Below are 27,426 nucleotides of genomic sequence, written 5' to 3'. Positions count from 1 at the left end.
AATGATTTATAAGTTTTAAATTGTGCACCGTTAGTGAAATCTCTCACTGTCCCACTTCATCCCAGGACATGAATCATCCTGTTCTCTAACATACCCATTCTGTATAGGCTGCCCATTGCCACTTAGTAGCCATTTTGGTTATTAGAGCAGTTGAGAGAGAGAGAGAGAGAGAGAGAGAGAGAGAGAGAGAGCGAGCGCCCCCACATTTACATAACTTTTATTGCAATATATTAAAATAGTTTTATTTTATTTGCTGTTGTTAATTTCTTACTATGCCTAATTTATAGATTAAACTTTATCCAGATACTGTATGTATGTATAGGGAAAAACAGTACATTCAGGGTTCTGTACTGTCTGTGGTTCCAGGCATCCACTATGGGTCTTGGAATGTGGAAATATACTGCTGTATATTTACGATGATTTTTTGTTGTTATTGCAAGTAATAGAATACCTGAATTAAAAATAGCTTAAATAATAGCAGCTTAATATTTGAAATTATATCCTTAAGTCTGGGACTAAATGCTTTCAAGGTTAATTCAGAGACTCAGTAATGTGTAGGGCTCTGTGTTAGCTTTTCTTTCATTTTGTTGATTTTCTAGTTATGGTTGGAAAGGGCGGCAGTAGCTCCAAGCATTGTATATCCTCCCATGTTGACATGGAAAGTGAGGAAGGAGATTAGAAAGTGTTGTTCTCTCTTTTTCTGTCTCTCTCTGCTTTATCAGAGAGAAAACAACACATGTTCCCACATCTAAATTAAGTTTATAATAGATATTTCATTAAAGAAATACAAATGGTTAAGAAACACATAAGAGGATTTTAATCTCAATAAGACTAGGCATGCCAGATTTAGTTCTTTGTTTTTCTTGGGAATTATCAAACCCTTCTTGCATTAGAAGTTAAGAGAGAGTACGTTAAAATAATGTTAAGTCATTTCAAGAAATGATATAGAATAGACAAGTCAAGGCAAAAGTTTAATTCATTACTTTAAAAAAAATAAGTGATTTACATGAAATAGGTGACATTGTTGAGTGTTAGTATGTACCAAGCACTCTTCTTTACACTTCATGTGAAATAAATAACTTAATCCTCACACCATTTTGCTGACTAGAAAACTGACACACAGAGAGTGAAGCAACTTAAGGTCATAACAATAAATAGTAGACTTGGGATGAGATGTAGTTTGGAGACTGAGTTGTACTCTCAACCACTGTGAAACCTGTTTGATAGAACCATTTGGATTGAAGAGAGAAACAAGGGCAATTCATGCTTTATTAGCATGGTATCACCTTTAAGAGTTTTGAAATCTGCATTTTTACAGAACATCCAGGTTAGGATGGTGGTGAAGAATTTGAACTTTGGAATTCTTTAGAATTTACTTCCAGTATTAGGTTTATTAAATAGCTATATAAAATACAATACATTGCAAACTCTCCTTTAGCCTTAGCTTTTTCATCTTTCAAAGTGAGGTAAGAGTAGTATCCTTCTTGTTATGCATCATTTCCTCTGAGACATTATGCTGAGCAATTTAATATTGTTCTCAAGACAGGAAGACCCTGCAAAGTTTTCAAGGAACCCATCTGCTTTAACTGACTCACATATCAGACCTTGGACACTGTTGTTTTGATGTCAGGTGTCCTTTGGAAAAGTCTCTGCTTACATTGTCATTGAAAAAGCTGTTTTTTCTATTTATGTATTATGTATTTTGTTTTAGAATATCTGGAATGGTACTTTAAGAATATTGGGTAATCTTATCTTTATAAATGTCTGATGTTTCCCAAATGTTCATTAAGCCTACCAGTATAGTCAGGGTGAAACTCATTTTTTCAGGCTTTAAACTTCAATAGCAATAACAAAATCAATATATAAAAACTATCCAAAATAGTTTGATTTAATGTAATTTTATTGTCTAACACTTCTATGCATTACACATTTTTAAATTAATCTTTTTAACCATATGAAATAGACAGTTTTATTTTTCTCATTGTACAGAAGAGAAATATGAGGCAAAAGAGGATTTAAGTAATGGTTAGATTTTGAATATAGTATGTCAGACTGCAGAGTTTGAGTGCCTAACTGGGATAATAAATCACTTCTCCTAGGTATTGAGGTCTTAAAATTGTGTATTTAAAAATAAAAGGGGAGACAGATTTATCATTGTCATGTCGTGGAAATCAGGACAAGAATTGTGTAGCCCAGGTATCCTGAGGGACTGAAACTGGAAGGTCATCAAGAATCAAGGCAATTCCTGGTGCCATTTCTTCTCGTTCTGTCCTCTTCTTTGTCCTCTTTTATTACTTCCTCTTCCTGCATATTGGCTTCCTCTGTTGTCCTTATCACCTGGCCTCTCTTGACTGTCCATAAAGTGCCTCCTTCAATACCAGGGTCTTTATCACCTTAAAAAACCAGAGCCATGGCCAAGTGACCCTTTTCATGGTTTGAATTATAGTGTCCTGTGAGAGAGAATGGCTCTGGATTGTCTTCTTTTGGGTCAAGTGTTTGCCCTTTGATCAGATAGCTATGGCAGTGGGTGAACGAGTGAGGAAGGGGTGAGTGGATGCTTTCAGGGATTTACACTAATCCCCAAAATATGTCTGTATAGCAGGTACTCGAGTCATGTCATTTCATTCAACCTCAGTTTGTCAAAATGTTGATGAGATGCCATAGAAACCTAACTCTTGTTTATATCAATTAACCTGTGGTAAAATTGGTTTTATTATACATCATTTTGTTTAAAGTCACAGAACCTATTGATGATGTTAAGTAAGGACTTACTTTACTAACATGTATCAGATAATATTAAAGCAGTGTCATAAAAATAATAGCACAAATACAAAGTACATGTAAGGTAACATAAAAATAAAATATAAACAACAAAAATAAATGTAACAAAACATAGCACAAATATTAAATACAAAATATTAATAGGTACAAGAAACTGAAATTGGTTGATTATTTAAAAGCTACCTTTCTGGATTTGGGTATGTAATTTATATAATGCTACTAGAATAATTTATTTCAAAGAATTACCTGTGTGAATATTTTTTAAAAGAATATTCAATAGTCATTATTTATTGAGCACTCTTTTATTTGTATTGTCAATTCAGGTTTTCCTGTAGTAGGTTTGCATAATTGGATACGCTTCCCAAGAATCTACATTATTTGTTGTACATTATTTGAATATTTACTTCATAGAATTTAAGGGTCTGTTTTCCTATTTCATAATTCATATTTCAATGAATAAGAAGTATTTGTAATTTGTCATGCATTTTCAGTTATTGGTGACGGTCTTTAAAATTTTTCTAGTAGCCTGTCTCATTTCTAAAATTTGCAGTTTTCTAGGGAGTTTTTGAAAAGTCTGCTTAGAATGGTCTGCTCTTCTGTAGGATTTTGGGAAGGTTTAATGGAAGCAGATGATTTCTAGTGTATTAAGTTCAGTGAAACATTTTCCAGCTTAGTTTCAATGTAAAGTAATTTTAATTATACTATTTTCAAATCATATTTTATGATAAAAATGTTGAAGATACATACAAGAGATATACTTTTATGTGGTTTGTTATGAATTGCATTATTTTGGGCTTATATTTTAAAACAGAAGTATTCAGAGTGGGCAAAAGTAGGTTTATAGTTGTGAGTACATAAAACACAGGACTTTATTCTTTTATCATGATTTATTAATTATTGTATTATTTTCCATATGAACAACTATAAACCTATTTTTTCACCACTTTGTATATTCATTTTTAAATGGTAATTCCAGAGAAAATATAATTCAGTGTGTTTTTTAGTTTTCACCCAACTTCCTTAGGAGATTGGTAATTCTTTTACATCAAATGAGCTTTAGGTGCTATCATACGTTTAAAAATGTTTTTTTTGCATTCTTTTATTAAGTGTACTAGATGCCCGATGCACGAAAATTTGTGCAGAATACTAAGTAGTTGGTAAAAATATATAATATTGAGGCAGGATATTATGGTGTTGAGCACAACAAAATTGCTTGGGTTGGAATCTTATCTTTGCTTTTTATTATTTTTTTCAACCTTGGACAAAATACTTAACCTCTTTGAGCCTTGGTTTTCTCATCTATAAATTGAGCACACAAAATAGATCTGTCATGAAATTAAATAACTATGTGTGTATGTATTATGATAGGTATATAGACATATTAAATAATGTTCCTGACTAATAATGAACGTTAAATAAGTACTTTTACTGCTGCTGCTGTTGTCATGATTAGTAATAGAAGGCATTTAATTAAACCAATTATATAAACATATATGAATAATGTGAATATAAAAATACCCAAAAACATACCAGTTATTATCTGATAATCACTACCCACTGGGTTTTAGACTTTTTCCCCCCTCCATTATAGAGACTAAAATAGTGAATTTAAGTATATTTAACTTAGTGTTTTCTCTTTTATAGTTTATCAGAGAAGATATGAAATATAAAGATGCTACTAAAAAACACAGCCATCTGCACAGAGAAGATAAACACATAACTGTTGAGGATTTATGGAAACGATGGAAAACATCAGAAGGTAAGACTGTTTTTAGTGATCTAGATCCCTTACCTGCTCTTCTGCCCTGATTAGTCATTGTTAACTCACTAATTGCATATAATCTTACCAAAAAAAAATCAATGTAACTTTTCTGTGAGGATATTTCTCTGAGGATACTTTTATTTTAGTAAATAATTATTTTATCAAGTAAACATGGATCCCAAAGTTATTTTTAGTTATGGAGAACAGTTTCTGAAGTCTTTAGAAGGCATGGACCTTACACATTTTTCCTTAAATATACCCTTAATGGAGTGTCCTAATATTTGTATGCTAACATTGTGTAATTTATATTTTATTTCTTTTTCTACTCGTAAGTCCTCAAGCTTATTTATGGACAGTAATTATTTAGGGCAGGAAAAGTATATGACCTAAAACCTCAATTTGATCCCTAATACTAGAAAGCTACTAAAATATTTTTAAAAGTCCATTAAGCTTTTTTTTTATTTTTTTGAGTAACAGAGTCAACCAGAATGTCTAATGTTTCTGTTCTTTTACCCAAGTCAAATAATTATGTTGTAGCATATGTTTTTCTCTGCAAGTTTGATAATGATGTGATGTTTAAAGGAATCTGGGACAGATTACCAAGGAGGAATATAGAAAAGTAATAAAATTTGCTAGACTGTCAATGGTAACGTTTAGTAATGGGCAAAATACAGAAAGTTATTCCACCAATGCTCAATATTTTTATTAATGTAAATGGTTTATAGCTAGCATATATATTACTTAAAAGTGGTATGGGTAGGGGAAATGGAGAGAAAGATTTATGAAGTCTACCTATTATTTATTTAAGTTGGTGGTGTTTTTTACCTTCTTTCTTTTTCTTCTTCACAGTATATTGCAAAACATGCCTCTTTTAAAAACTGAAATACACACACACACACACACACGAGGCAAAAAAGAAAGAAGATAAAAAACACCACCAACTTAAATAAATAATAGGTAGACTTCAGAAATCTTTCTAAATCTTTATTATATCCTATATAATAAAGAGGTAATATGCAAATTGACCTTCACACCATCACAAGATGGCTGCCAATGACCAGGCCAGCAGGGGATTAGTGAGGGATGACCAAACGACTGAACAGCAGGCTGCATTGGGTGACCAGGCCGGCAGGGGGGTTAGTGAGGGACAGCCAAATGACTGAACAGCAGGCTGCATGGGACGACTAGGCCAACAGGGGGGGGGGGGGCAGTTGGGGTGATTAGGCTTGCAGGGGGTTCAGTTAGGGGCGACTAGGGCAGCAGGGGGAGCAGTTGGGGTTGACCAGGCTGGCAGAGGCGGGCAGTTGGGGTGACCAGGCCGGCAGGGGTGGATAGTTAGAGTGTTGATCAGGCCAGCATGCAGAGGCAGTGAGGGGCGATCAGGCTGGCACGGGAGGGGGCTGGCAGTTAGGGGTGACCAGGCAGGCAGGCAGGTGAGCAATTAGGAGCCAGCAGTCCAGGATTATGAGAGGGATGTCCGACTGCTGGTATAGGCCCGATCCCAGGGCCTATACCAGCAGTCGGACATCCCCCAAGGGGTCCTGGATTGGAGAGGGTACAGGCTGGGCTGAGGGGACCACTCCTCCCCCATACACGTTTTTCATGCACCAGGCCTCGTATGTGTGTGTGTGTGTGTGTGTGTGTGTGTGTGTGTGTGTGTGTGTTTCAGTTTTTAAAAGAGGCATGTTTTGCAATATACTGTGAAGAAGAAAAAGAAAGAAGGTAAAAAACACCACCAACTTAAATAAATAATAGGTAGACTTCAGAAATCTTTCTCTCCATTTCCCCTACCCATACCACTTTTAAGTAATATGAACTTGAGTTAGAATAGGAATAAATGAATATACATTTTATAGGGGAAAGTGCTAAATGGTATGAAACTCAGTAAGACTATTAACAGGAAATATAGTAATATGTAGATACTACTAAAGGAATTGGATATCCATTATTGCTACTAGTATATTTTAAGTATTAGGTGTGTGATAAGTTGAATGGAGTACACTTAGCCATTGAAAAAAGGAAAAAGTATTTGGCCATTTCTCATCACTTGCTTTGCTACCACCTGGTTCAGCCCCCATCTCTTGCCTGAGTAAGTGCAGTAGCCCCTTAATGGTCACCCTGCATATACTTGTGTTCTGCTACAATCTGTTCTTCATTTAGCAGAGTATTCTATTGGAAATATAAGTCAGATCTGTTCAATACCCTTCAGTGACTCAGAGTAAAAGCCAAAATCTTTACAAAGACCTTATAAAGCTCTACATGATCTGATCTCCACTCCCACCCTGTTACCTCTCTTCCTTCTCTGTCCTGTCCATCTTCCTCACTCACTGAGCTTTATGCTAGCGGACTCCTTGCTATTCTACGACTGCAGGAATGCAGACACCCTCATGGCTAACTCCATTACCACTTTTATTAAAGTCTATCAGGGCTATTCTCTCTTGAGGCCCACCCTGACCACTCTATTTAGCTATCTTGATTCCTGTTACTCAGCTTCACACTTTCCTTTTCCCATATTGTGTAGCGCCTTCTAATATATTACATAATTAACTTATTCATTATGTATGTCTCCTTTCGCTCTCTCCCCTGCCCCCGAGAATATAAGCCGGGGGGGGGGGGGGGGTCTTTGTTTATTTTGTTTACTAACGTGTCCCAAATCCAAGGGTACTCTGACGTTAAACCCGATTTTGGTTTCCTGCCCTGGTGAGTTTGGTGAGATCTTTTGTGATCTATGAGAATGTTTGTTATTTTTCTTTTTTAAGCTTAAGGCCATTTCAAGTTGAAAAGCCTCTTATTTTCCCTAGGTTTTTACCTTAATTTCCACCATTAAGATTTCACCATCATGATGAGAAGATTTTCCTCTAAGTCTCCAAAGACTTGTCCTAACTTATCTATTCTTGCTTCCTTTTCTCCGAAGCCCATCTTTTACATAACATTTTTAGGGGATTAGGGCATGGGAGGAGTTGTCTCAGGGCTCCTACTAAAACAGTTTCATGAAAGAGAAGAGAGAGGAGTCAGTTGAATGAAGTAAACCTCCACCAGAAGCTTAATAGTGACCTAATTCATATTTTCAACCCATGTCAGACTCTTTTTTCGTATTAAAGGGGTCACGTAAAGGCGGGGCATTGTTGCTAGATCACTCACTGTTTTCAATCATAGCCTGACAAGCCCCAGTTTTCCTGGAGTATCTCAGGAATAGGACATGCCGAATGTGTAGGGTTCTGCTTTTACTTGGTATATTTTGTTTTTTTATAAAGAGTTCTTTTGGGAAACAAAAAAATTATTCCTGTGAAAAGTTTTGGAAACTGCTGATATAGAAATTAGAATGTACCTGTAGCAATAATATGCAATTCAAAGTTATTTAGTTCAATATGAATACAAATATAGACATGTATGCACACATACATATGCCTACACACACAATCATATACAATTATACTTTCCACATCATTGCTGTATCTCTAACGACTAGAGCAGGGCCTTATTTACTTTAATATTTAGTAAACATTTGATGAATAGATGAATATGTAACACTGAACATTAGATAGTCAGTAGTTAGGTTCATCAAATATTCAGTGTATCAAACATCATTTCACTTCAGGCATTTCTGCCAAAATGAAATGTATGCACTCCTGAAAAACACATATCTTGCAAAATTATGAACTTAAAAATTACAGAGTTTATGGGAAATAATGGGGTTGAATCATACTCAAAACCTATGCAACTTTGTAACCAGAGCACTAGCACTACTAATAAAAATACTAGCATAGGTAAAAAGATTTGTTAAATTTCTAATCAATAAACACTATAGTAGGTATTGGACTTTATCTTAAAAAATAAGTAAAGATAACTTAATGGGAGGGGGTTTTAGGTAGAGTTGAGGTTACTAAATTATGAAGACAAGGGAAAAATGCCAGAAGATGAGAACTGAGCAACAAAGATTTCTAAGACAGAGGCTGTGGCCAAATTGAGCTTAAAGGAAGAGGGGAGTGTAAGGGGATAGAAAGTTCATAGTTTCCTGTGTTAGCATTCTGTAAGCTTTGGATCCTTTTGCTGCTACTTGGCAGTGTAAAATGATAACATGTGAGGAACAGTCACATATGAAATGATGTGACATATATTATATTGACATGATCCCTATTTACCAGTTACACATAAGCTAATTCATGTTACAGAAGCACCAGTAGAATAGGTATATCTATTGTGTCATAAGCCGGCATTGGAGCCTGGGTATTAAAAATGAGTTAAACAGTCTCTGGGATATTAGCAGTAAATAGCTAAGTAGGAAAGAAAAAGCACACAAATAATTACAATTTATGTGATATGTACAATAATAGAAACAAGTGTAGAATATAGAGATAGAGAATACTCACTGAAAGGAGTAATTACCTCTCTGAAAATTGTGTTTGGAATGGGCTGTGAGGGTTGACCAGGAGTTCTGGAAGGGGCTAAAGAGGTAGACCACCTCATGGCTCCTTCAGTTACCTGAAAGTTTACTAGAAGTGGAAATGGAGGTGGTAGGCTATAGGAAGTATGTGTGCTTTCAAGTTCTTCAAATGTAACTGCTGGCTCTTCTCTTTATGAACATGAAGACATTGGGCACATTATAAAATTCACTTATAAAATGCAATTCTTGTGTGATATGAATGACTAATGCAGTAAAAGTGCCTGCCTGGTAGGCAGTAAATGTTCACTTATCTTTATAGTAAAGCTGAATCACTGAAATGTTCAGCTGTATATAAAGTTTTGTAAGATTTTTGATTCAGTCCCGTAATACTTATTAATAAAATGAACAGGTCTGTTAGGCTAAATACTTGCCATTGTACTATGTAATTTATGGAGGGTGAAATGTACCCAAGATCGTTATGGAATGTTGTCAACTGACGAAAATTAAAAGTGTGTTGCATAGAAATTGATCCTAATTTCACATAGAAAAATTTCAATGTGACCAGAGTGTACTTTTTTGGGGGTCAGTTTCTGTAGAGAATGCTTGGTCAATTTGTACATGATAATAGTCCAGTGCCAATAAAAGCCTTTTAAAAATGTGTATTAGATTTTAGACAAATTTTTATAAACTGGATATGTTGTTAGAATTGCTGAATACAATTAAATAGTACCTAATGAAGGAAAATGTAGATGGAAAATTATTGGTTATATATAAGATTTAAGGATCACGGTGGATAAAAACCTGATTAAGTAATGTACTGTTTTTAAAAAGGTAACTCATTGGGTTAAATATTATAACATGTGTCAACCATGAGGTAATCTTTCCATCCTATTCAGTATGGGTCTTACCTTACCTAAGGTCATTGTGTAACTTGGGGCTTTACAAATTGAATAGGTATTTTGAAATTCTGCAGAAGGTTTAATTTTTTTTATTAGAAATTTAAAGGAACTGAAATTGAGAGAAGAGAGAGGTAGACACTTAATAATGACTGCTGTCAAGTCCAGCCAGACAGAAACGACTAAGTGTTTTCTTCTGTTTATGAAAACAAAATGTAAATGTTACATAAAAGGAAATATAAAGGGAAAAAAAATCCTGACCATGTATGTTAAATCTCTATAAGTAAGGAGGATTTATAAACATTTTATTTATATACTTGAGGCCCAGTATATGAATTTGTGCACCAGTGGGGTCCCTTGGCCTGGCCTGCGGGATTGGACCAAAACAAGCTCTCCAACATCCCCTGAGGGGTCCTGGATTGTGAGAGGGTACAGGCCAGGCCTAGGGACCCCACCAGTGCATGATCGGGGCTGGGGAGGGACGCAGGAGGTTGGCCAGCCGGGGAGGGACCGTGGGAGGGACCGTGGGAGGGCTCCAGGGCATGTCTGGCCCATCTCGCTCAATCCCAATTGGCCGGACCCCAGCAGCAAGCTAAACTACCAATCAGAATGTCTGCCCTCTGGTGGTCAGTGCACATCATAGCGACTGGTCAACCGGTTTACTGTCTGCCCCCTGGTGATCAGTGGACATCATAGCAAGCAGTTGAGTGGTCTTAGCATATCATTAGCATATTACGTTTTAATTGGTTGAACAGGCGACCAGACACTTAGCATATTAGGCTTTTATAATATAGGGTATCCTTAATATTTATAAGGATTTTCTCCTAGGAGTGAAAGTGTAAATAGGTCTTTAAATGTTCATAAATGTACCAGCTTTTTCAGATGTATCCTATTAGTTACAATGAGACTGGAATGAAAACAAAAGCAAAAGGGTGAGTAAATATTGTTTAGCATTATCAGAAGAGGAACTAAAAATGTAGGCCTTGCGGATAATAAGGTCACATTATCTTTGTGATACCAACAACAGTATATATATATATATATATATATATATATATATATATATATATATATTTCTGTTGATTTCAGAGAGGAAGGGAGAGAGAGATAGAAACATCAATGAGAAAACCACCAATTGGCTGCCTCCTGCACACCCCCCACTAGGGACCTAGCCTGCAACCCGGGCACATGCCCACGACTGGAATCGAACCTGGGGCCCTTCAGTCCGCAGGTCGATGCTCCATCCACTGAGCCAAACAAGCTAGGGTCCAACAACACAATATTTTTATGTATATTTACAATATGTGTGGCACTCACTGTGGTAGGATACAAGGAAGTATAAGATAATACCTTTCTCATCAAGGGGCTTTTATTATTGTTAGTATCACAGGTGAAATGTTAAGTAACCACACAAGAAGGTTTGATTAAATACTAGGTAAGTGGTACTATTATAGTCAGAGTTAGTATATGTGAGATAAGAATAAATGAATGTTTTATATTTTTCCTTTTGCCATTAATATGTCATGTTTAACTTTTATGTGTCTTAGTTTCATCATCTGTTAAAAGGGATCAAAGTCATCTATCTACCACATCAAATTGTTGAGGATGAAATGAATTTGTGCATTAAAGGGCTCAGAACAGTGCCTAGCACGTAGCAAGTACTCAATGACTATCTCTTGTTACTAATGTTCTTGTAAGACAAACTGCGAACAAGTTGGGAATATTGGAGACTGACGTTGCTGAAAGAGGCATCTGAGTTGAGGAATAGTAGAAAATAGGGTCAGTAAGAGAGGGAGACCAGACTAGTGAGCCTTGACGCTTCAGCCTGTTGAGCTGCTCCAAAGTGGCATGTAAGATTACACTCATATACCAAAGCTACCAATTGATAGTGGTTACCTAGAGCACTGCATTAAGAAAGCTTGATCTATGTCTGATCTCAGTAGCAAAGCAGGTTATTTACTGTAGAAATTGTTGGTTAGCAGTATTTATTATGTGTGTGAAAGGGGATAGTGATGCCAGTCTTGCTGCTCAAGGTGCCTCTCTAACAGTTGGCTGCCAGACACCAAACACTGTTTTCATTTTTCACCCTTTTTCATAAAAATAAAAATCTTCTTCGTATTTCTTTTCGTTATTGATGAACAGGTACTGTTCTAGATCTTTATAAAAGCAAAGTGGTGTAATGTGAACTTTTGAAAAACTGGGGATACCTGTGGGCTTAACATGGGTTTTTTCCCCCCCTCAAAGAGTAGTGTAAATGTTATTTGATTGGTGTGCAGGTTACTTGATCAGTTTGCAAAACACTGTTCTGTATTGATCAGAATTCATTTCTGTGTTTTATATAAAGTACGTCCTTGATTTCTTTATAGTTAAACAGCTTTGTTTTTGTTATAACATTATCCAAATGAGATCAGAGCACAATAAGTTTCTAATCTTCATTCTGTGTTAGCATTTCTATCACTGTTCCCTTCATTTCAGATCTGTTCATTCAGGGCTAACTCATTTTTGTTTTTTGGTGCAGTAGTTGTCTTCTTTTCTATTTCTCCTTGATTGCTGACACTCTCACTCTTTTACTTCAGAACACTTGACTCTCGGAAATGTAGGGTCATTGCATATTACTGATTTGCTAGGATTAATTGTGCCCCGACCAGGAATCGAACCCACCGGGAATAGAACCAGCTACTTCTCTTGTGCATGGGATGATACTTAACCAACTGAGCCACACTGGCCAGGGCTAATTTCAGCCAGTATTTTGTTCAAAACGTACTACCACTATGTATAAGAGTTGGTAATTGTGATTACATCTTACTACATCTTTCCATTTAATGTCCGCATTTATTTTTTTAATGGATAATTGTATTTGTTTATGGATTGAAAATATATTAGATTAAAAGGAATTTAAGATAATACAGGCAAAAAAACCTTTTTGATAGAATAATTCTTTGTTACTAGATGGCACTGACTTATGGGCATGTCACTAACCATTTTCAAATCCTTCATATAATTTATTTCTTTTGAAGAATTCAAATCAATTCTTTTAAAACAATGTCTAGAACTTTTTGGAAGGGATGGAGGTGGGCTCACAAAAGGGGAAATGGGAGGATGAATAATTAAAGAGCAAGGCTCAAGAAATTAAATGTACTTATGTATTTGTTTGGTTTCTGAATTATATACTGTAAGAATATAGAATTCTAACATCATTATTTTCCATGTTTTGACCAGTATCAAATATTTTGTGGCAGAATTTTAATGATAGTGCTACAGCTCTACTACCATGAATAATAATAGGTTTCTGTGTACTAGCTGCATACCCACTGATCCAGAGCCTGTGACCTTAGCAAAGGTAAGCACATCCCAGATTGCAGTGTGAGATAGTTGAAGATTGATCTGCTTTGGTAATTGTCTAAATTTCTCTTATCTGTTTTTAATGAGCATGCTCAATTGCATGAATCTGGCCATGACATTAGACTGCATTCTCTTTTAGATGTGTAATTGGAAGCTTTTGAAAAAGGAAGGTTGAGTTTTAAGTTAGTGGATATATGTTTTAGGACTGTGTCTTGATTTTTTGAGTGATTTTCAGGAATGCCCGAAAAAGTAATTACTCCAGTTTTTAATGGTACCTACACTATGCTAATACTGAAGGCTGAATTTATCACAGAACTAAATGCTTAATAAATTCCTGTGCATAACTGATTGTTCAATATGCTTTGTTGGGTGGCTTGAAATTACAGTATATTATGTCTTCTTCTTCTTCTTTTTTTTTTTTAACTACAGAGCTTTATTTTAAAGTTTAAGTTGTTTGTTTTAGTAAGATTTTTTTTTTTAGTGGCAAAAGATAGACTCAGATCACCTCAAATAATGGGAAATTTATTGTAAGTGTACTCTATCATCAATTATTTGATTAGTTACAAGTGACAAAGGTCAGACTCACTTGCTCCATTCATTTGTTAAGTCATCAAAATTTTATTTAGTTCTTCCTGTGAGATAGGCATTGTTCTGTATTTTGTAAATAGAACTTTGAGCAAAATAGATATCCTGCCCTCATGGAGTTAACACTCTTTTAGAAAGACAGTGGACAGTTTGTCTGTGTGCAGGTAGATATATATACACTCACATGACTCCTGGAACAGATAAGTGATATGTTAAAAGTAAGCAGACTAACACATAGTCAGTGACCATGTAGGGTGAGGTCTAGTTAAGGAAGAACTCCCAAAGAAATGCTATTTGGTTATAGATCTCAGTGATGAGAGTGAGCCAAGGAAATGTCTGGGTGAAGTATATTCCAGGGTTAGGGTAGGCTAACATTCTTAAGTCTAGCATGACCTCCAAGTATTTGGGAGACTGTAAGAAAGCCAGTATAGCTTGGAGGCTATAAGGGATTGGAGGAGGGTGCGGGGGATAGTAGGAGACAAATGGATCAGTGAGATGTACAGAGGCAAAGCTAGATCTCATAAGATCGTTCAAGACCTATTAAAGAGTTTGGGATTTATTGTAAGTATAATGTAAGTATGTTGCAAGTCTAGCTACATTGAAGAGTTTTGAGCAACATAGTGTTGTGATTTATCTTTGGAAAATATTACTGTAGATACTGTATGGATATTAGGCTCTTGAGGAAGAGGGGCAAAAATGTAGTTGGAAGCCTGTCGAGGCTCTTGCGGTGTCCAGGTGAGAGGGAGGTAGCAGAGAGGTCTGATTTATGATATAGTTTGAAGGAATAACTGATAGGATTTGCTGTTAGGTTGGATTCAGGGAGTTGATAGGGGTGTGCGGATAAGAATTAGGATGGTTCCTAGGTGTTATGCACCTGTAGTATTAAAATGTCTTGGAAATGGAAGTAATGAGGGGAAAAAAAATCTGAACAGGCTTAAGTGTGTGTGTGTGTGTGTGTGTGTGTGTGTGTGTGTGTGTGTATAATGAAAAAAAGGTTGAAAAATACTGAGATCATGATGCAAACAGGTGAAGGACTTAGTCCTGAAAGGTCAAGAAGCAGAGAGGAAGCCAGAAAAGAAGGAAGAATAAATGAACAGTTACAGATATGAGGGGAACCAGTTAGATATGTAGGGTCCTGACAGCCTATGAAGGACAGGTTTTAAGAAAGAGGGCACAGTCAGTGTCAACAGCTCAAGAAATTCACATGAGATGACAGAGACCTCACCATAGGACTAGCAAAGTACAAGTTAAGTTTGTTTGCTAAAGCAGTTGCACTATAGTGGTGGAACTGAAAGTCCGGTTGAGGTGGATTGAAGAGGAAGTGAAAACAGTAAATATTGTTGACTTTCAAAAGACGGAGAAGAGAAATGGAGCTATGATACCTAAAGACAAATTTGATGTGAAGGAAGATTTTATTTTCTGAAAGATGGAAGATTTTACAACATGTTTCTATATTAATGGAATGGCCCAGTTGAGAAAATCAAACTCTCTTAATTTAAAAACTATCCTTATATAATGGAATGGTGTAGGTGTGTAGTCAGGGGCTGAATCTATTCTGGTTATCTGTTTCTCTCTCTGTTTCTTTCTGAATTTTGATTTTATTTTATTTTTTACTGCATTTCCTAGAGACTAGCACTGTGGCTGCTGGAAGTTTTAGGCTTATGTTTTCCCAAAATCATACCAAAGAGAAACAGGGAGTCTTCCTGCCTGCTCTAGTTAGAAAAAAATCAGGAAGTAACTGGCTTAGGTTATGTGGTTATACCGAGACCTATCACTGTGACCCCAGAATGGAATCCTATGATTACTTCATCCCCTGGCCTCCTCTCACTGGCGATCATGAGCTTTGTCTCAGATGACAGAGAGGAGAAGGAGTACCTAGCAGACAAACAGCCATAACAGATTGATGATCATGAAAAAGGAGAATTTGAAGTTAGTAGCTAGAAGAAAAGCTTCAAAGGCTATTCTGGATCCAGAGGTGGGTTTGTGGGGTCTGGTAGCATGGTCACATGATATAAAACATAGCTGTTCCTTCAGAAAAATCTGATATGTTCTTGACACTTGCAGTGAAAAACTTCTGGACTAAAAATGAATTTTCTCATGGACTTTTTTTTGTCCCACTCTGAATTTTAGTTAATTGAATACATCATTTTCTAAATATAGATGTCTTATTAAATCCCAAATTGGTATTTTAAAGAAATAAGTTAATATAACTCTCAACATTGGAAACTACCAGTAAATTTTGTGCCACCTCGCCTCTTTCCAAAATCTTCCTGGCTAGTATGTATGGATTTTCACTACTGCACGGCATTTTTACTTTGACAAGGTGAAAACCTGACTGCATTTACCTAGGATCACCAGACATGTCTATACTGTGTAAGAGGAGCATAGGTATTTTTCAAAGTATCCCTAGAGGAGCAGAAAATGAAATTTGAAGTGTTAAAAACTAGACACTGTCTATTCTGAGTTAGTTTGGAAATCTTGTGAATGAGATGTTTAATACCCTCTAAAGGCAAGTAGTGTTAATCACAATTAAGTAATATGTAAAAATATGAAATTCTCTTCCTAGTGTTGTTACACTTTACTGTATGCTTGATAACGTGGAAGGTTTATGCAGTGCTGTGTCTTCACTTTGTCTTGCAGTTCTTGTCATTTGAGTTACTCATAAATTTTTGCCAAGTGAGGCCATAGGGAAATATAACAATAGAGAACCAATAAGTTTAAAGTTTATAAAGGAATTAAGACAATTGTCTAGGAGCATATGCCTTTTTGAAATGACAAAAAGTATTATTGACTTACAAGATGTACGTAATATCTTGCTGTTACCAATTCTACAAAAAGCAATACTTTTTTATGACCTAGGCTACCTTAAGATATGGTAGTTTTATAGTTTACAGTGCTGTCTTTTCTATATTTTTAATGAAAAATTTGGGTAGTATTTAAAAAAATTAATTTGGTATTAGTATCATTGTCTCTGATTTTTATTTACATTAATAGGAAACAAGGAGCAGACTTCTCTGAAATGCCAAATTGCTACAATACATTATAGCATTTGTGTAGACTGAAAGCATGTATTCACTACAAATGGCTATAGCATTTGTCTTCTAGAATATAAGAATTTGTTTATATTGCAAATGAATTGGTTGGGCAAGAGTTAGATCATTTCTATTGATTTAATTTTGTCAACAATTCCATTAAAATAAATAATCATTACTATAAAATATTTTGTTTGTTTGGAAAACACATATAAGAAATAGCAATTTATAAATCAATAACAACTCTTAATTTCATTATTTGTTAATAACTTGTTGGTTTGTCTCCACCACTGTCATGCCAAAGTAAGCAGAATTACTTTCCTCCTCATTGGCACAGCTGGGGCCTGAAGAAAAAACAAAAGGAAAACACTTTTGGATCTGGAAAATAAGTCACTTGCAAGAGAACAAATCAATACAAAGGAATAGAACTTGGAATTACTAAATAGACAATTAGAAAAGGCAAAACAAATATGAAACAGGTTATTTCAACTCCAGCCCATAAAAGTAGAGAAATAATAATGTTTTAGTATTTTAAACCAATATAATCACATTTCTAAAAAAAGACTACTAGCATTTTAGATTATTCTAAAAGAATGCAACCAAAGTCAATAGAAGAATTGGGTTTCCTTTAAAGTCTAGCTTTCAAAATATATCATAAATATATTTATAGTAGTTTATTAGTTCTTTACTAGATAAGCATCCTAAATACTAGAAGCTTTCCAATATTGTGAAATCTTACAATTTTTTAACCTGGTACTATGTGAATATTGAACAAGTAAACTTTTTATGGGTTCTGAGACTTCATAATCACTGAAGCCTCTCATCTTTTAGACACTGATATATTGAGAAACCCCAAAGTATGGTTATCCTTTCCTAGAGAGACAGTGTCCCAAAATGTTTGTAGAGCTTGACTAACTGCCTGGATTCAAGTCTCTACAAAACACTTACTAGATTTGTGACCTTGGGCAAGTAACTTCATCTCTCTGTCCTGAACTCCCCCATCTATAAAATGTATCTAATAATAGTACCCACTGTAGAGGATGGTTTTAGTATTAAATAAGTTAATAAGTATATAGAATTTAGAACAGTTCTTGACAGCTCATAGGGCCTAGTGTCTGCTGTTGAAAGATTACCTTACTTTTATGAAGAAAACCACAAGCTACAAAGTAATAGAGAAGTTAGCAATTATTAGAATGCTCTACCTACCTAATTGAAAAAGAATTGCAAGATTTCTTTTAAATTTAGTTTCTTAATTGAATTTCAAATTTAGTGAAAAGTTGCAAGACCAAAACACACTTTGTCCAAAGGCCCTCATTCCAATTTTGCCTTTTGCCCTAATAATGACCTTTATAGCCAAAGGATCCAGGAGTATGCATCATACCCAGTTGTCTGGTTCTGTAGTTTATTTAAATTCAGAACAGTTTCTTAGTATTTCCTGGACTTGCATGTCTTTGGTCACTACTTTTCAATCTACAGTTTTTATAGATTGTAACTAAATTAGGATTTGTTCGATGTTTTCGTATACTTAGATCCAGGCCATGCATTTTGGGATGGACTGTTGCAGAAATGATTCTTTTCATTACATTCTTTTGAGTGACACATGATGTCATTGTTACTGGAGGTGTTACCTGTGATTACTTGATTTTAAGATACTATCTGCTACATTTCTATAACTATAAAGATACTTTATCCCCACCTTAGTAATGAATAATTTTTTGTGTGTGTGGAGAGAAACTTGGAGACTTTGTAAAATCACAGTTCTCTTATAATGTTACCCACTAGTTTTAACATTCATTGATGTTTCTTGCCTAAATTATTACTCTGATGGTTGCCAGATTGCATTTTTTCAAATTCCCTCTATTTATTAATTTGCATTCTACTGTAAGGAAGAGATTTAAATAGAGTGTATTATCAACGCCTTGTCCTGTGAAGATAGATGGTGGGGGATAACACACATATCTTGAAAACAGAAATTGGAGAAATAGTGCATCTCAATTTATGATTATTCTGAAGCTTGATCTTCTGCATTTATTTATTTATATTAGTGTGGGCTCCTGGATTTCTTGTTTCCTATTTTATTCAGTGGGTTATAATTCGTTATCATTATTTGCAAGCTTAAATTATCCCAAATTTGGCTTGTGAGAAGCATTTCAAGCTGGCTTCTGTATTCTTTTATATGAATGTCTCCATCATTTTTGAGCCCTTCCTTACTTTCTAGCACAAAAGGATGTTCCAGGCTCATTTTATTTCTCAACCCTAGCCCTGGAAACAACCGCTTCCCCAAGGATTCCTGGTTACTTTTAGTTGAGATGCTATTTAGAAACCAATGTTTGTGTACTAGTTGTGCTCACTGCTATGAGGTATTTTTGTCTCAGGCTCTCTCAGTGGACAGAGTTAAGAAACATATAACCCTATATTTATTACTCTCTCTATATTAAAAATTATGAATTCACACTGATACCAACTCCTGAGTTAATTCTAACTTAACCTCTTTCCCTATTTCTAACTCGTTTCACTGATTGAAAACCTAGATCTCTTACCTTCAATGTATTTTCTTATCTGCTCAGTACCCTTGTATATAGCTAGTCTGCTGCCCCTATTGGGATGTTACATCATTCAGGAGACTGACTTGTATGGACCTCTGGCTTCATAGAGTCACCACCCCAGGGTCTCCATTATGCAGATTCTGGCCATCGCTAGCCTATTTTCTCATCCTGATATGGAACCTGGCAATTGCTGGTCAATTAAAAGGTTTTGTTGTTGTTTTCTGTTTTTTATTGGTTTGAGAGAGAGAGAGGAAGGTAGATGGAGAGAGAAACATTGATGAGAGAGAAACTTCAATTGGCAGCCTCCTGCATGCCCTCTACCAGGGATTGAGCCAGCAACCTGGCCATGTGCCCTGACTAGGAATCGAACTAGCGACCTCTTGCAGCATGGGGCGATGCTCATCCAACTGAGCCACACTGGCCAGGGTTTTGAAATGAATTTGAAAATTGGAAAAAACTTTAGAAAGTCTGAGTGAACACTACATAGTGTCATTGTGTTAATGAGTCTAGTTTTATGAATTAATTTTACTACTGAAGCACATTATTCACATTTTCCTTTCCTCATATAACTCTAGCTATTGATAACAGTCCCCTGTAAGTGGGGAGGCTATTTAATATTTTACTGTCTTAACCATGCGTCAGTACTCACAAAACAAGTGAAGTTTTCCTGAAAGCTGCTTTCATATTAATAATAATTAGTTTAAGCAGTACTGTAGATAGGGAGTCTGAGTTGGAAAATGCTATATACCAAGTAAATGTAATAGTATTTGTGAACTGTTAGATTTTAAAATGTTAATTGTAGTAGAAAAAATTGCAGATCACACAGAAATTTCCTGAATAAAACTCCCTTGAAAATGCTTCTACCATTGGAATTGGTGATTTCTTTTTCTTCTATTCTAGAAGAAACTAGCATTAACAAGTTCAGAATGTATGTCTCTTCCTACCTGAAGACTGTGACAACAGGTGTGAAAGCGCAATTCTTAGCTGGCCTTTTATGCCCTTTAGAAAATATTTATTAACCGGGCTTTGTGTTCCTTTTTTGTTGAACTCCCTCTTAAAATCAATACTTTTTTTTTTTTTTTTTTACATTGAGCTTTCTGCTAGTCTTGGCAATAATTCCTTGATTGATGTCTTACATTTATTTTATTCATTGCCCAGTAGTAATTACCATGTACTCAGTAAATATTTGCAGAATGAAAGAATCCCTAGTTACTTGCATAGAAAATCTTTTGAAGAAACTTTCAAATTGCAAGAAAAAAATATATTGAGCATTTTTGATAAATTTAATAGTAGAAAAGTAAAGGAAGCATATGTAAGTTATAATTTACAAGTAGATTTTTTTTTGTTAAACATATTTTTTGAAAACCAGCATCCTCTCAATTTTGTGAAGCTTAGTCATATTTTGAAAGAGTTTATATCTTTAGAAATGCCACTAAAAAGAGTGAATGAAGGTGGCATTTTTTTTTAGCAGCCTTGGTTAGTAGAATTATTTTGTCATCCATTCATTCATCCATAAGTATTAATTGAGTTCCTAAGATGTAGCTGCCATTCCACATTTGTTTAGTGCCTGCTATATTTTTGTCATTGTATAACATGTTGGGAATATAGAAATGTATAAGTATTGTCTGCCCTTAAAGAACTTACGTTTGTTTGATGTGAAATGTTCTTTTTATTCTTAGCTTAGTGGTTTTTAAATTTGTGTGTGTGTTGGGGGGGAGGGGGGAGAGTGTTGTTTTGTTTTGTTTTGTTTTAAAAGAAGAAGAGGCTGAGGGACAAGTCTAAAATGAAAGAATGAATACCCAGAGATTAGCTACTCGGTTCCTAAGGTGATATCTTCAGTGACAGCATAATGAGATAGTATGGAAAACTAGATTAGACATTTAGTTCCAGTATGGCCATTGTGTCCACTGGTTTTGGTTTTGTTGAATCATTTGTAAAAAAAAAAATAGTGTATTCATTAAATTTCTTACAAAAATTTCTGATTCTATATTTTATTATGATTATAAATTTACACTTGTAGAGCACCTTTACCATTCCTTGGAGTCATTTCCAAATACATTTTGTTAATCTTCAGAACAGCCTTATAGTTTTGAGACTCATTGTTTCTCCAATTTCTATTTTTAAGATATGCCTGTATTATCTCTCATCATCTTCATGAAGCAAGTTGTTGAAGCACTGTTTAATAAGACTGCAGTTTACAACAGAAAAAGTAGTAATGCCTTTCCCTAGTGACCATTGTATCACTGTTGGGAGAATACCCTGATCATTTTTAAGTTCTGAATGTTCAAGACATTTACCTAGTTTGCCTAAAAATTTCACGTAATTCTTGCATGGTAAAAGGTAAGGAGCTCATGAAAGAAAGTGTGTATTTCTCTTTGGTACAACTTCCCAGATTCAGACTGTGCCTGTTAGGTGTCCAAATTTAGCATGTTGCAGGAATTTCGTCCATGGTACAAAGACATGCTCCACTGACCCGTGTGCAGATGAGGCGCTCGCATTCTGCACTGTTCTAAAGATAAGCCTGTCTTGACTGTGCTGAGCAGCTGAGCAGGAAAGTCTCACTCAGAAGTGACACACACATCTATAAACTGAGCTGAGATGAAATGTGAAAGGCTTTAAACTTTTCCTCTTTGTGTTTTAAAAAGTTACCTTTTTTCTTTATTGGTTAAGGTATTACTTATGTGTCCTTATCCCCCTATAACTCCCCCCCCCCACCTCCCCACTCATGATCTCACCCCCCTGTTGTCCATTGATTATGCTTATATGCATGCATCAAGTCCTTTGGTTGATCTCTTTCCCTTCCCCCCACCCTCCCTTGTCTTCCCTCTGAGGTTTGACAGTCTGATCGATGCTTCTCTGTCTCTGGATCTGTTTTTGTTCATCAGTTATTTTTTATGTTTATATTACATTTAATTCAAGCTACTTTTTATCAGAGTCCTGCTATATTGAACCTTAAGTTAATAGCATTTTCCTGTGATCCGTATGTCTGTCACTGTACAGAGAACTTCTAAGGCTTTTATATGACTTGGAATTCTCAGTTGAAATTGAATTTGGAAAAGTCATGAATATTACTGTGTACTCATATTTTAGAATACAGTACTTCTTATAAACAGGTCAGTAATTCAAATATTTTTAAAACTGTGTATAGTTTTTAGCTTTTATATCAGAGAAGCTTCAAAATATAGAATTTTAGCCCAGCCAGTATGGGTCAGTGGATTTAGCATTGTCCCATGCACCAAGAGTCACAGGTTCGATTCCTGGTCAGGGCATATGCCCGGGTTGCAGGTTCCAGTAGGGACATGCAGGAGTCAGCTGATGGATGTTTCTCTCTCATAGATGTTTCTATCTCTCTACCTCTCCCATTCTCTTCCTGAAATCAAAACATATTTTTTAAAAACCCAGAAAGCAAAATCCTTTTTAAAAAAATTCAAAATATAGAACTTTTTTTCAATAACCATTTTATATGGCCAACTTTAAATATAGTTACTTTCATTAATAATGTTTATTATTTCTCCTCCATGATTCTCTTACCAAATCTTTGATACTTATAAGATGTTTTCAGGCCTTAATAGAAAGTAGTGTGTATTTAACTATACTGTATTTAAGTATTTGTATACAGTACTGTATTATGATATCAGAAGTTGGTTTCTCTAAAATATATTAGTTATGCCAGGGGCTTTCTTAACATTAAGAACAACACCACAGATGTTTTTTATAATAAATTTAGAATTATAGCGGTTTTTAAAAACTAGTAGGAGAGCTATTAAGAAATGAAATGCAGAATAAGTGTAGTGGTGTGTCTAATATATCCAAGGTTTGACGTGACTGATGGTGATCTTGGCTTTACTTGGAAATTTTCTCAGCATACTGGGGAAGGACAGGAGGAGGAGCTTAGTGGTTAACTTGGAGCTTTGAAGCCAACAGACATAGTTTTGAATCCTATCTCCAAAACTTACTTGGTGTGTGAATTCAGACAAGTTATTCATACTCTCTGCGCCTCGGCTTCCTGATCTGTAAACCAAGATTATCATGTGACTGCTAAAACCTGCTTCATAGGGGTATTGAAAGAGTTTAATGAGATAATTCATGAAAAGCATTTTGTATAGTTACTGGAAATTGTAAAGTATTCATAAAATATTAGCTACTACTATTATTAACATATTTCTACATGCACACTAATACTTTATAACTAGAAATTAGTTTTTTCCCTATAGTATGTAAGTGATTCACAAATCATCTGTGAAGGTTTTTAGGACAGCATGTATGTATATTAATTATAACAGATGAAAACTTATATGGTAGTACTTCACTAAGCCTTTTTGCATTTTTAGGCCTGTAACTTAATACAAGTATATGGCTAAGTGCACTGGGTGCATTGGTTTTATAAGAGTGCCTTTTATAGGTGAAACGAGCAAGTAAATATGGATATTTCTTTTTTTTTTGACGTTTATCTTTTACATTGATTTGTGTATCTCACATTTGCTGAAGGCAGGGATGGACTGGAAGCACACATAAATTCTTACCTCATCCTACTGTCAAACACACAGCTATAAACTGGCAACTTCTAACCTCCATTATGTTATGTAGGTCCCTGTGATCCTGTTTGGGAGTCAAGGTTTTCCCAGTGCTGCTCTGAAATGAGATAATATGAAAATAGTAGTCTGTCTTTCACACAACTATGGGAAAGGAAGAAGACAATTAAAAACAAAACAAAACAGGTTCTTCTCTGTCAGTTATACTAGTACATTCAGCTAATATACAGCAACTCTGTGCTGGGCTACATGGTGGCTGTTATGGAAGTTTACAATCCTATATAATAAAAGCCTAATATGCTAAGTGTCCGGTTGTCTGGTCGTCCGTTGAACCAATCAAAGGGTAATAAGCTAATGATATATTAACACTGCTCAACCACTCGCTATGATGTGCAATGACCATCAGGGGGCAGACAGTTGACCAGTCAACCAGTTGCTATGACGTGCACTGACCACCAGGGAGGCAGATGCTCTGATGGGTAGGTTAGCTTGCTGCTGGGGTCCGGCCGATAGGGACTGAGCTAGACAGGCCAGACACGCCCTGGAGCCCTCCGCAATCCCTCCCCGGCTGGCCAACCTCCTGCGTCTCTCCCTGGCCCCGATTGTGCACCGGTGGTGTCCCTTGGCCTCGCCTGTGCCCTCTCGCAATCCGGGACCCCTCGGGGGATGTCGGAGAGCCAGTTTTGGCCTGATCGCACAGGCCAGGCCAAGGGACCCCACTGGTACACGAATTTGTGTACAGGGCCTCTAGTATATAGTATAGTACAAACATAAGATATAGTGAAGCAAATAGTTACAAAATATGCAGGACATATGATAAGACATTTGGTAGAAAAAGTAAGTACTATAGAAATTAAGGGGAGGGAGAGATCACTTCCTCCTACTTCTAACCTAGTTTGTACAGCTGAGCCTGTACCTGTGTGTGACTTGCGTCTTTTTCAGAAGGCTGCTTCAGCTGGGTGGCCACAGGAACGCCGGGTTCCTTACCTCTCTGGTGCTGGCTATTTCTAGCCCTTACCGTCTCTTCATTCTCCCCATTTCTACTGAAGCTACTGCTATCTAAAAGCATTCTCCTCTTAGGCTCAGTTATCATTTTTTATATTTTTATACATCCAAAATAATTATATGGTAGTGGTTCTGTCAGTAGCAAATAGGAAGGGGGAAAAAGGGAGACGATTTTGGTGCAGAATCAGCAACATCATTTCCTGTGGTAGAATCAGCCCTGTTGATAGCAAGGGAGAGATGAGGAGACTCCTCACCTTGCCTCTGTTCCTGTGGAAATCCATAAACAGGTGCCCACCCCACACACCCTACATCCTCTCACCCTCATCTCTTGGAGGCTTGGTTATGTTCCCCATCCTGTCCCCACTCTCCCCTGAGCCCTGCTCCAGCTCTAAATCTCCTTGCCCTTCAATCTGTTAGAGCCCCTTTCGTAAGTCATAGGAGTCACCCCCATGATGAAGAACTGGCATATCTCCATTGAGTTACTGTTACCACCTCCAGTCCTTCAGTAGGCCACAATATGTACTTGAAGTGTCTAGTGGAATCCTGGATCCATTAATGCAATTACCTGTGACAGATTGCTCATATATAATGCTTGATTGTTGTATTATTAGTATTACTGTATGTCTGAAAGATTTGTTTCTAAGAAAAAATATGTTTCAAGTTTTACAGTTAAACAGCGAGTTATTGTTCCAAACCAGGAGCCACCCATATTGGCAGTGAACTTAGAATCAGAGGATTAGAGTTCAAATTCTAGCTGTCCCAGTTGCTAGACATGTGTGATCACATGTGTGATTACTTGGCCTCCCTTGAGCAAGGTTCTCTGTGTAGACTGTAGAAATAACAGCTCTCTCTCAAACATGGTTTGTGGGGGGATTAAATGAAAAAAAATATGTGAAAGTGTATAATAAAATGTAAAATCTTACATCAAATGAAGGTGACATTGTGGTGTTAATAAACACTGTATTAGGCAGAAAAAAGTTCCTGCCCACTAGAAACTCATCATCCAGGAGGTAAGACAGGCATGGACAGTTACATTAGAGCATGTGAAATCCTGCACAGGTGTATGTACAGGTGATCAGGGAACACAAAGAGCAACTATAATCTGGAAGTTGATGGATAGGGAAAACTTGGTGGAGGAAGGAGATCCTGAGCTGAGTCTTACAGGCTAAGGAAGGGCAAGCCTGGTAAAGAAGGAAGGAGAAGTGAAAGTCGTCCCATGCTGAGGAGTGGCATGGAGGAATATGGTATTCAGGAAGCTGAAAACATGTATGCAAGTATGTCTGGAGCATAAACTGTCTACTTGTAGTGCCTGTTTGATTGTCAGGACACTTACCTAATTCTAAAGAGGCAGTGTTACTGCACAGTGGTTAACAACTCGAGAAACAGACCTGGTCTGAAACCTGGTTGGATCATTTACTAATCAGTGATATTTAATTAAGAATTATACCTTCATAAACTTTTAGGATCCATATGATGATACAAGTGTCTACTTCAAAGGGTGGCTGCAACAATTATTTGAAATAATGTTTGCAAATGCCCTGGTGTTTAATAAACACCTTACAATGTCAGTAGCAGTTTCTATTGCTGTCCTGAAAGTTCTTAGAGTTACTTTTTTCCCCTCTCAGTATTCTCTTACCTACTGTCTAGGCAATATTTTAAATGCCAACTCTTGTTTGTTGTAATGGAATCATAGAAACAGAATTTGAATTAATTTTAAAGATAGTCTAGTTCTATTTCATTATTTTGTGTGTGAAGAAACTGAGTTAAATAACCTGGCAGTGGAGTCCGTGAATCAGCGGCACAAGCTGAAACTGGAATCAGGGCTCTTTCCAGAGCTCATTCTGTTGGTCTTGCAATAAATTGCCCAAATCACTCAGAGACACCAACCTAGAGTATTGGCACAATTCATTGCAGAAACGATACGTTAAAGTGTAGAATTGGTATTTCTGTAGCTTTGCAGATAGGGAAATATATTTTTTAAAGGAATACCATCTCTTTCTCTGCCTCCCTCTGGTGAAAGGGCTGTTTATCAACAGCACATGTGAACAGGCAATGAGAGGCGGGTAATAAGGAACCAGAGAATTATCAAATAAATAACTCCTTTGCTGTCAAGAATTGCTTATGCAGACAGATTTCTATTTCTGTTTATTAGGGTCTCTTCACTAAAATGTGAAAATAGATTTTGATAATACTTGTCAAATATACATGTTCTACTTCATTTATTCAAGAAGATCCAATAAATAATGTGTTGAACACTCTTTGTGTACCAAGTGCTAGGGATAGAATGGTGAGCCAGAAGCTAATCTTTAGTGGATTAAACAGATACTGAAATAATAATTATACACATAAATATAAGTAGTTAAATGATATTCACAAGAAGTACAAAGTGATTTATGATCATACAGCAATGTTTGGGAAGACTCCCCTGAAAGTGTTAATTGAGATATGAAGACTCAATAAAGTAAATAGGTGAATATGAGCCACAGGGATGGAGAAAAGGATTTAATCCTGTGAAACAGCATGTGCAAGGCCCCGAGGAGGGACATAGAATGATCTGTCCT

The 27,426-nt window shown here is 36.1% G+C and overlaps 1 protein-coding gene across 2 annotated transcripts in view; it reads left to right on the top strand.

Annotated features, from left to right (window-relative positions):
* Positions 1–27,426, top strand: part of STIM2 (stromal interaction molecule 2) — a 139,524-nt gene that overhangs the window by 79,508 nt on the left and 32,590 nt on the right. For both annotated transcript variants that reach the window (XM_054729652.1, XM_054729655.1), the window contains exon 3: positions 4,426–4,540. In XM_054729652.1, coding sequence (XP_054585627.1) covers positions 4,426–4,540 — 115 coding nt within the window. The remainder of the gene's footprint in view (positions 1–4,425; positions 4,541–27,426) is intronic.

This window comes from Eptesicus fuscus, chromosome 2 (assembly GCF_027574615.1).
Source record: "Eptesicus fuscus isolate TK198812 chromosome 2, DD_ASM_mEF_20220401, whole genome shotgun sequence".
Taxonomy (NCBI): domain Eukaryota; kingdom Metazoa; phylum Chordata; class Mammalia; order Chiroptera; family Vespertilionidae; genus Eptesicus; species Eptesicus fuscus.
The sequence above is the reverse complement of the archived record's forward strand: the minus strand, read 5'-3'. Positions and strand labels throughout refer to the sequence as shown.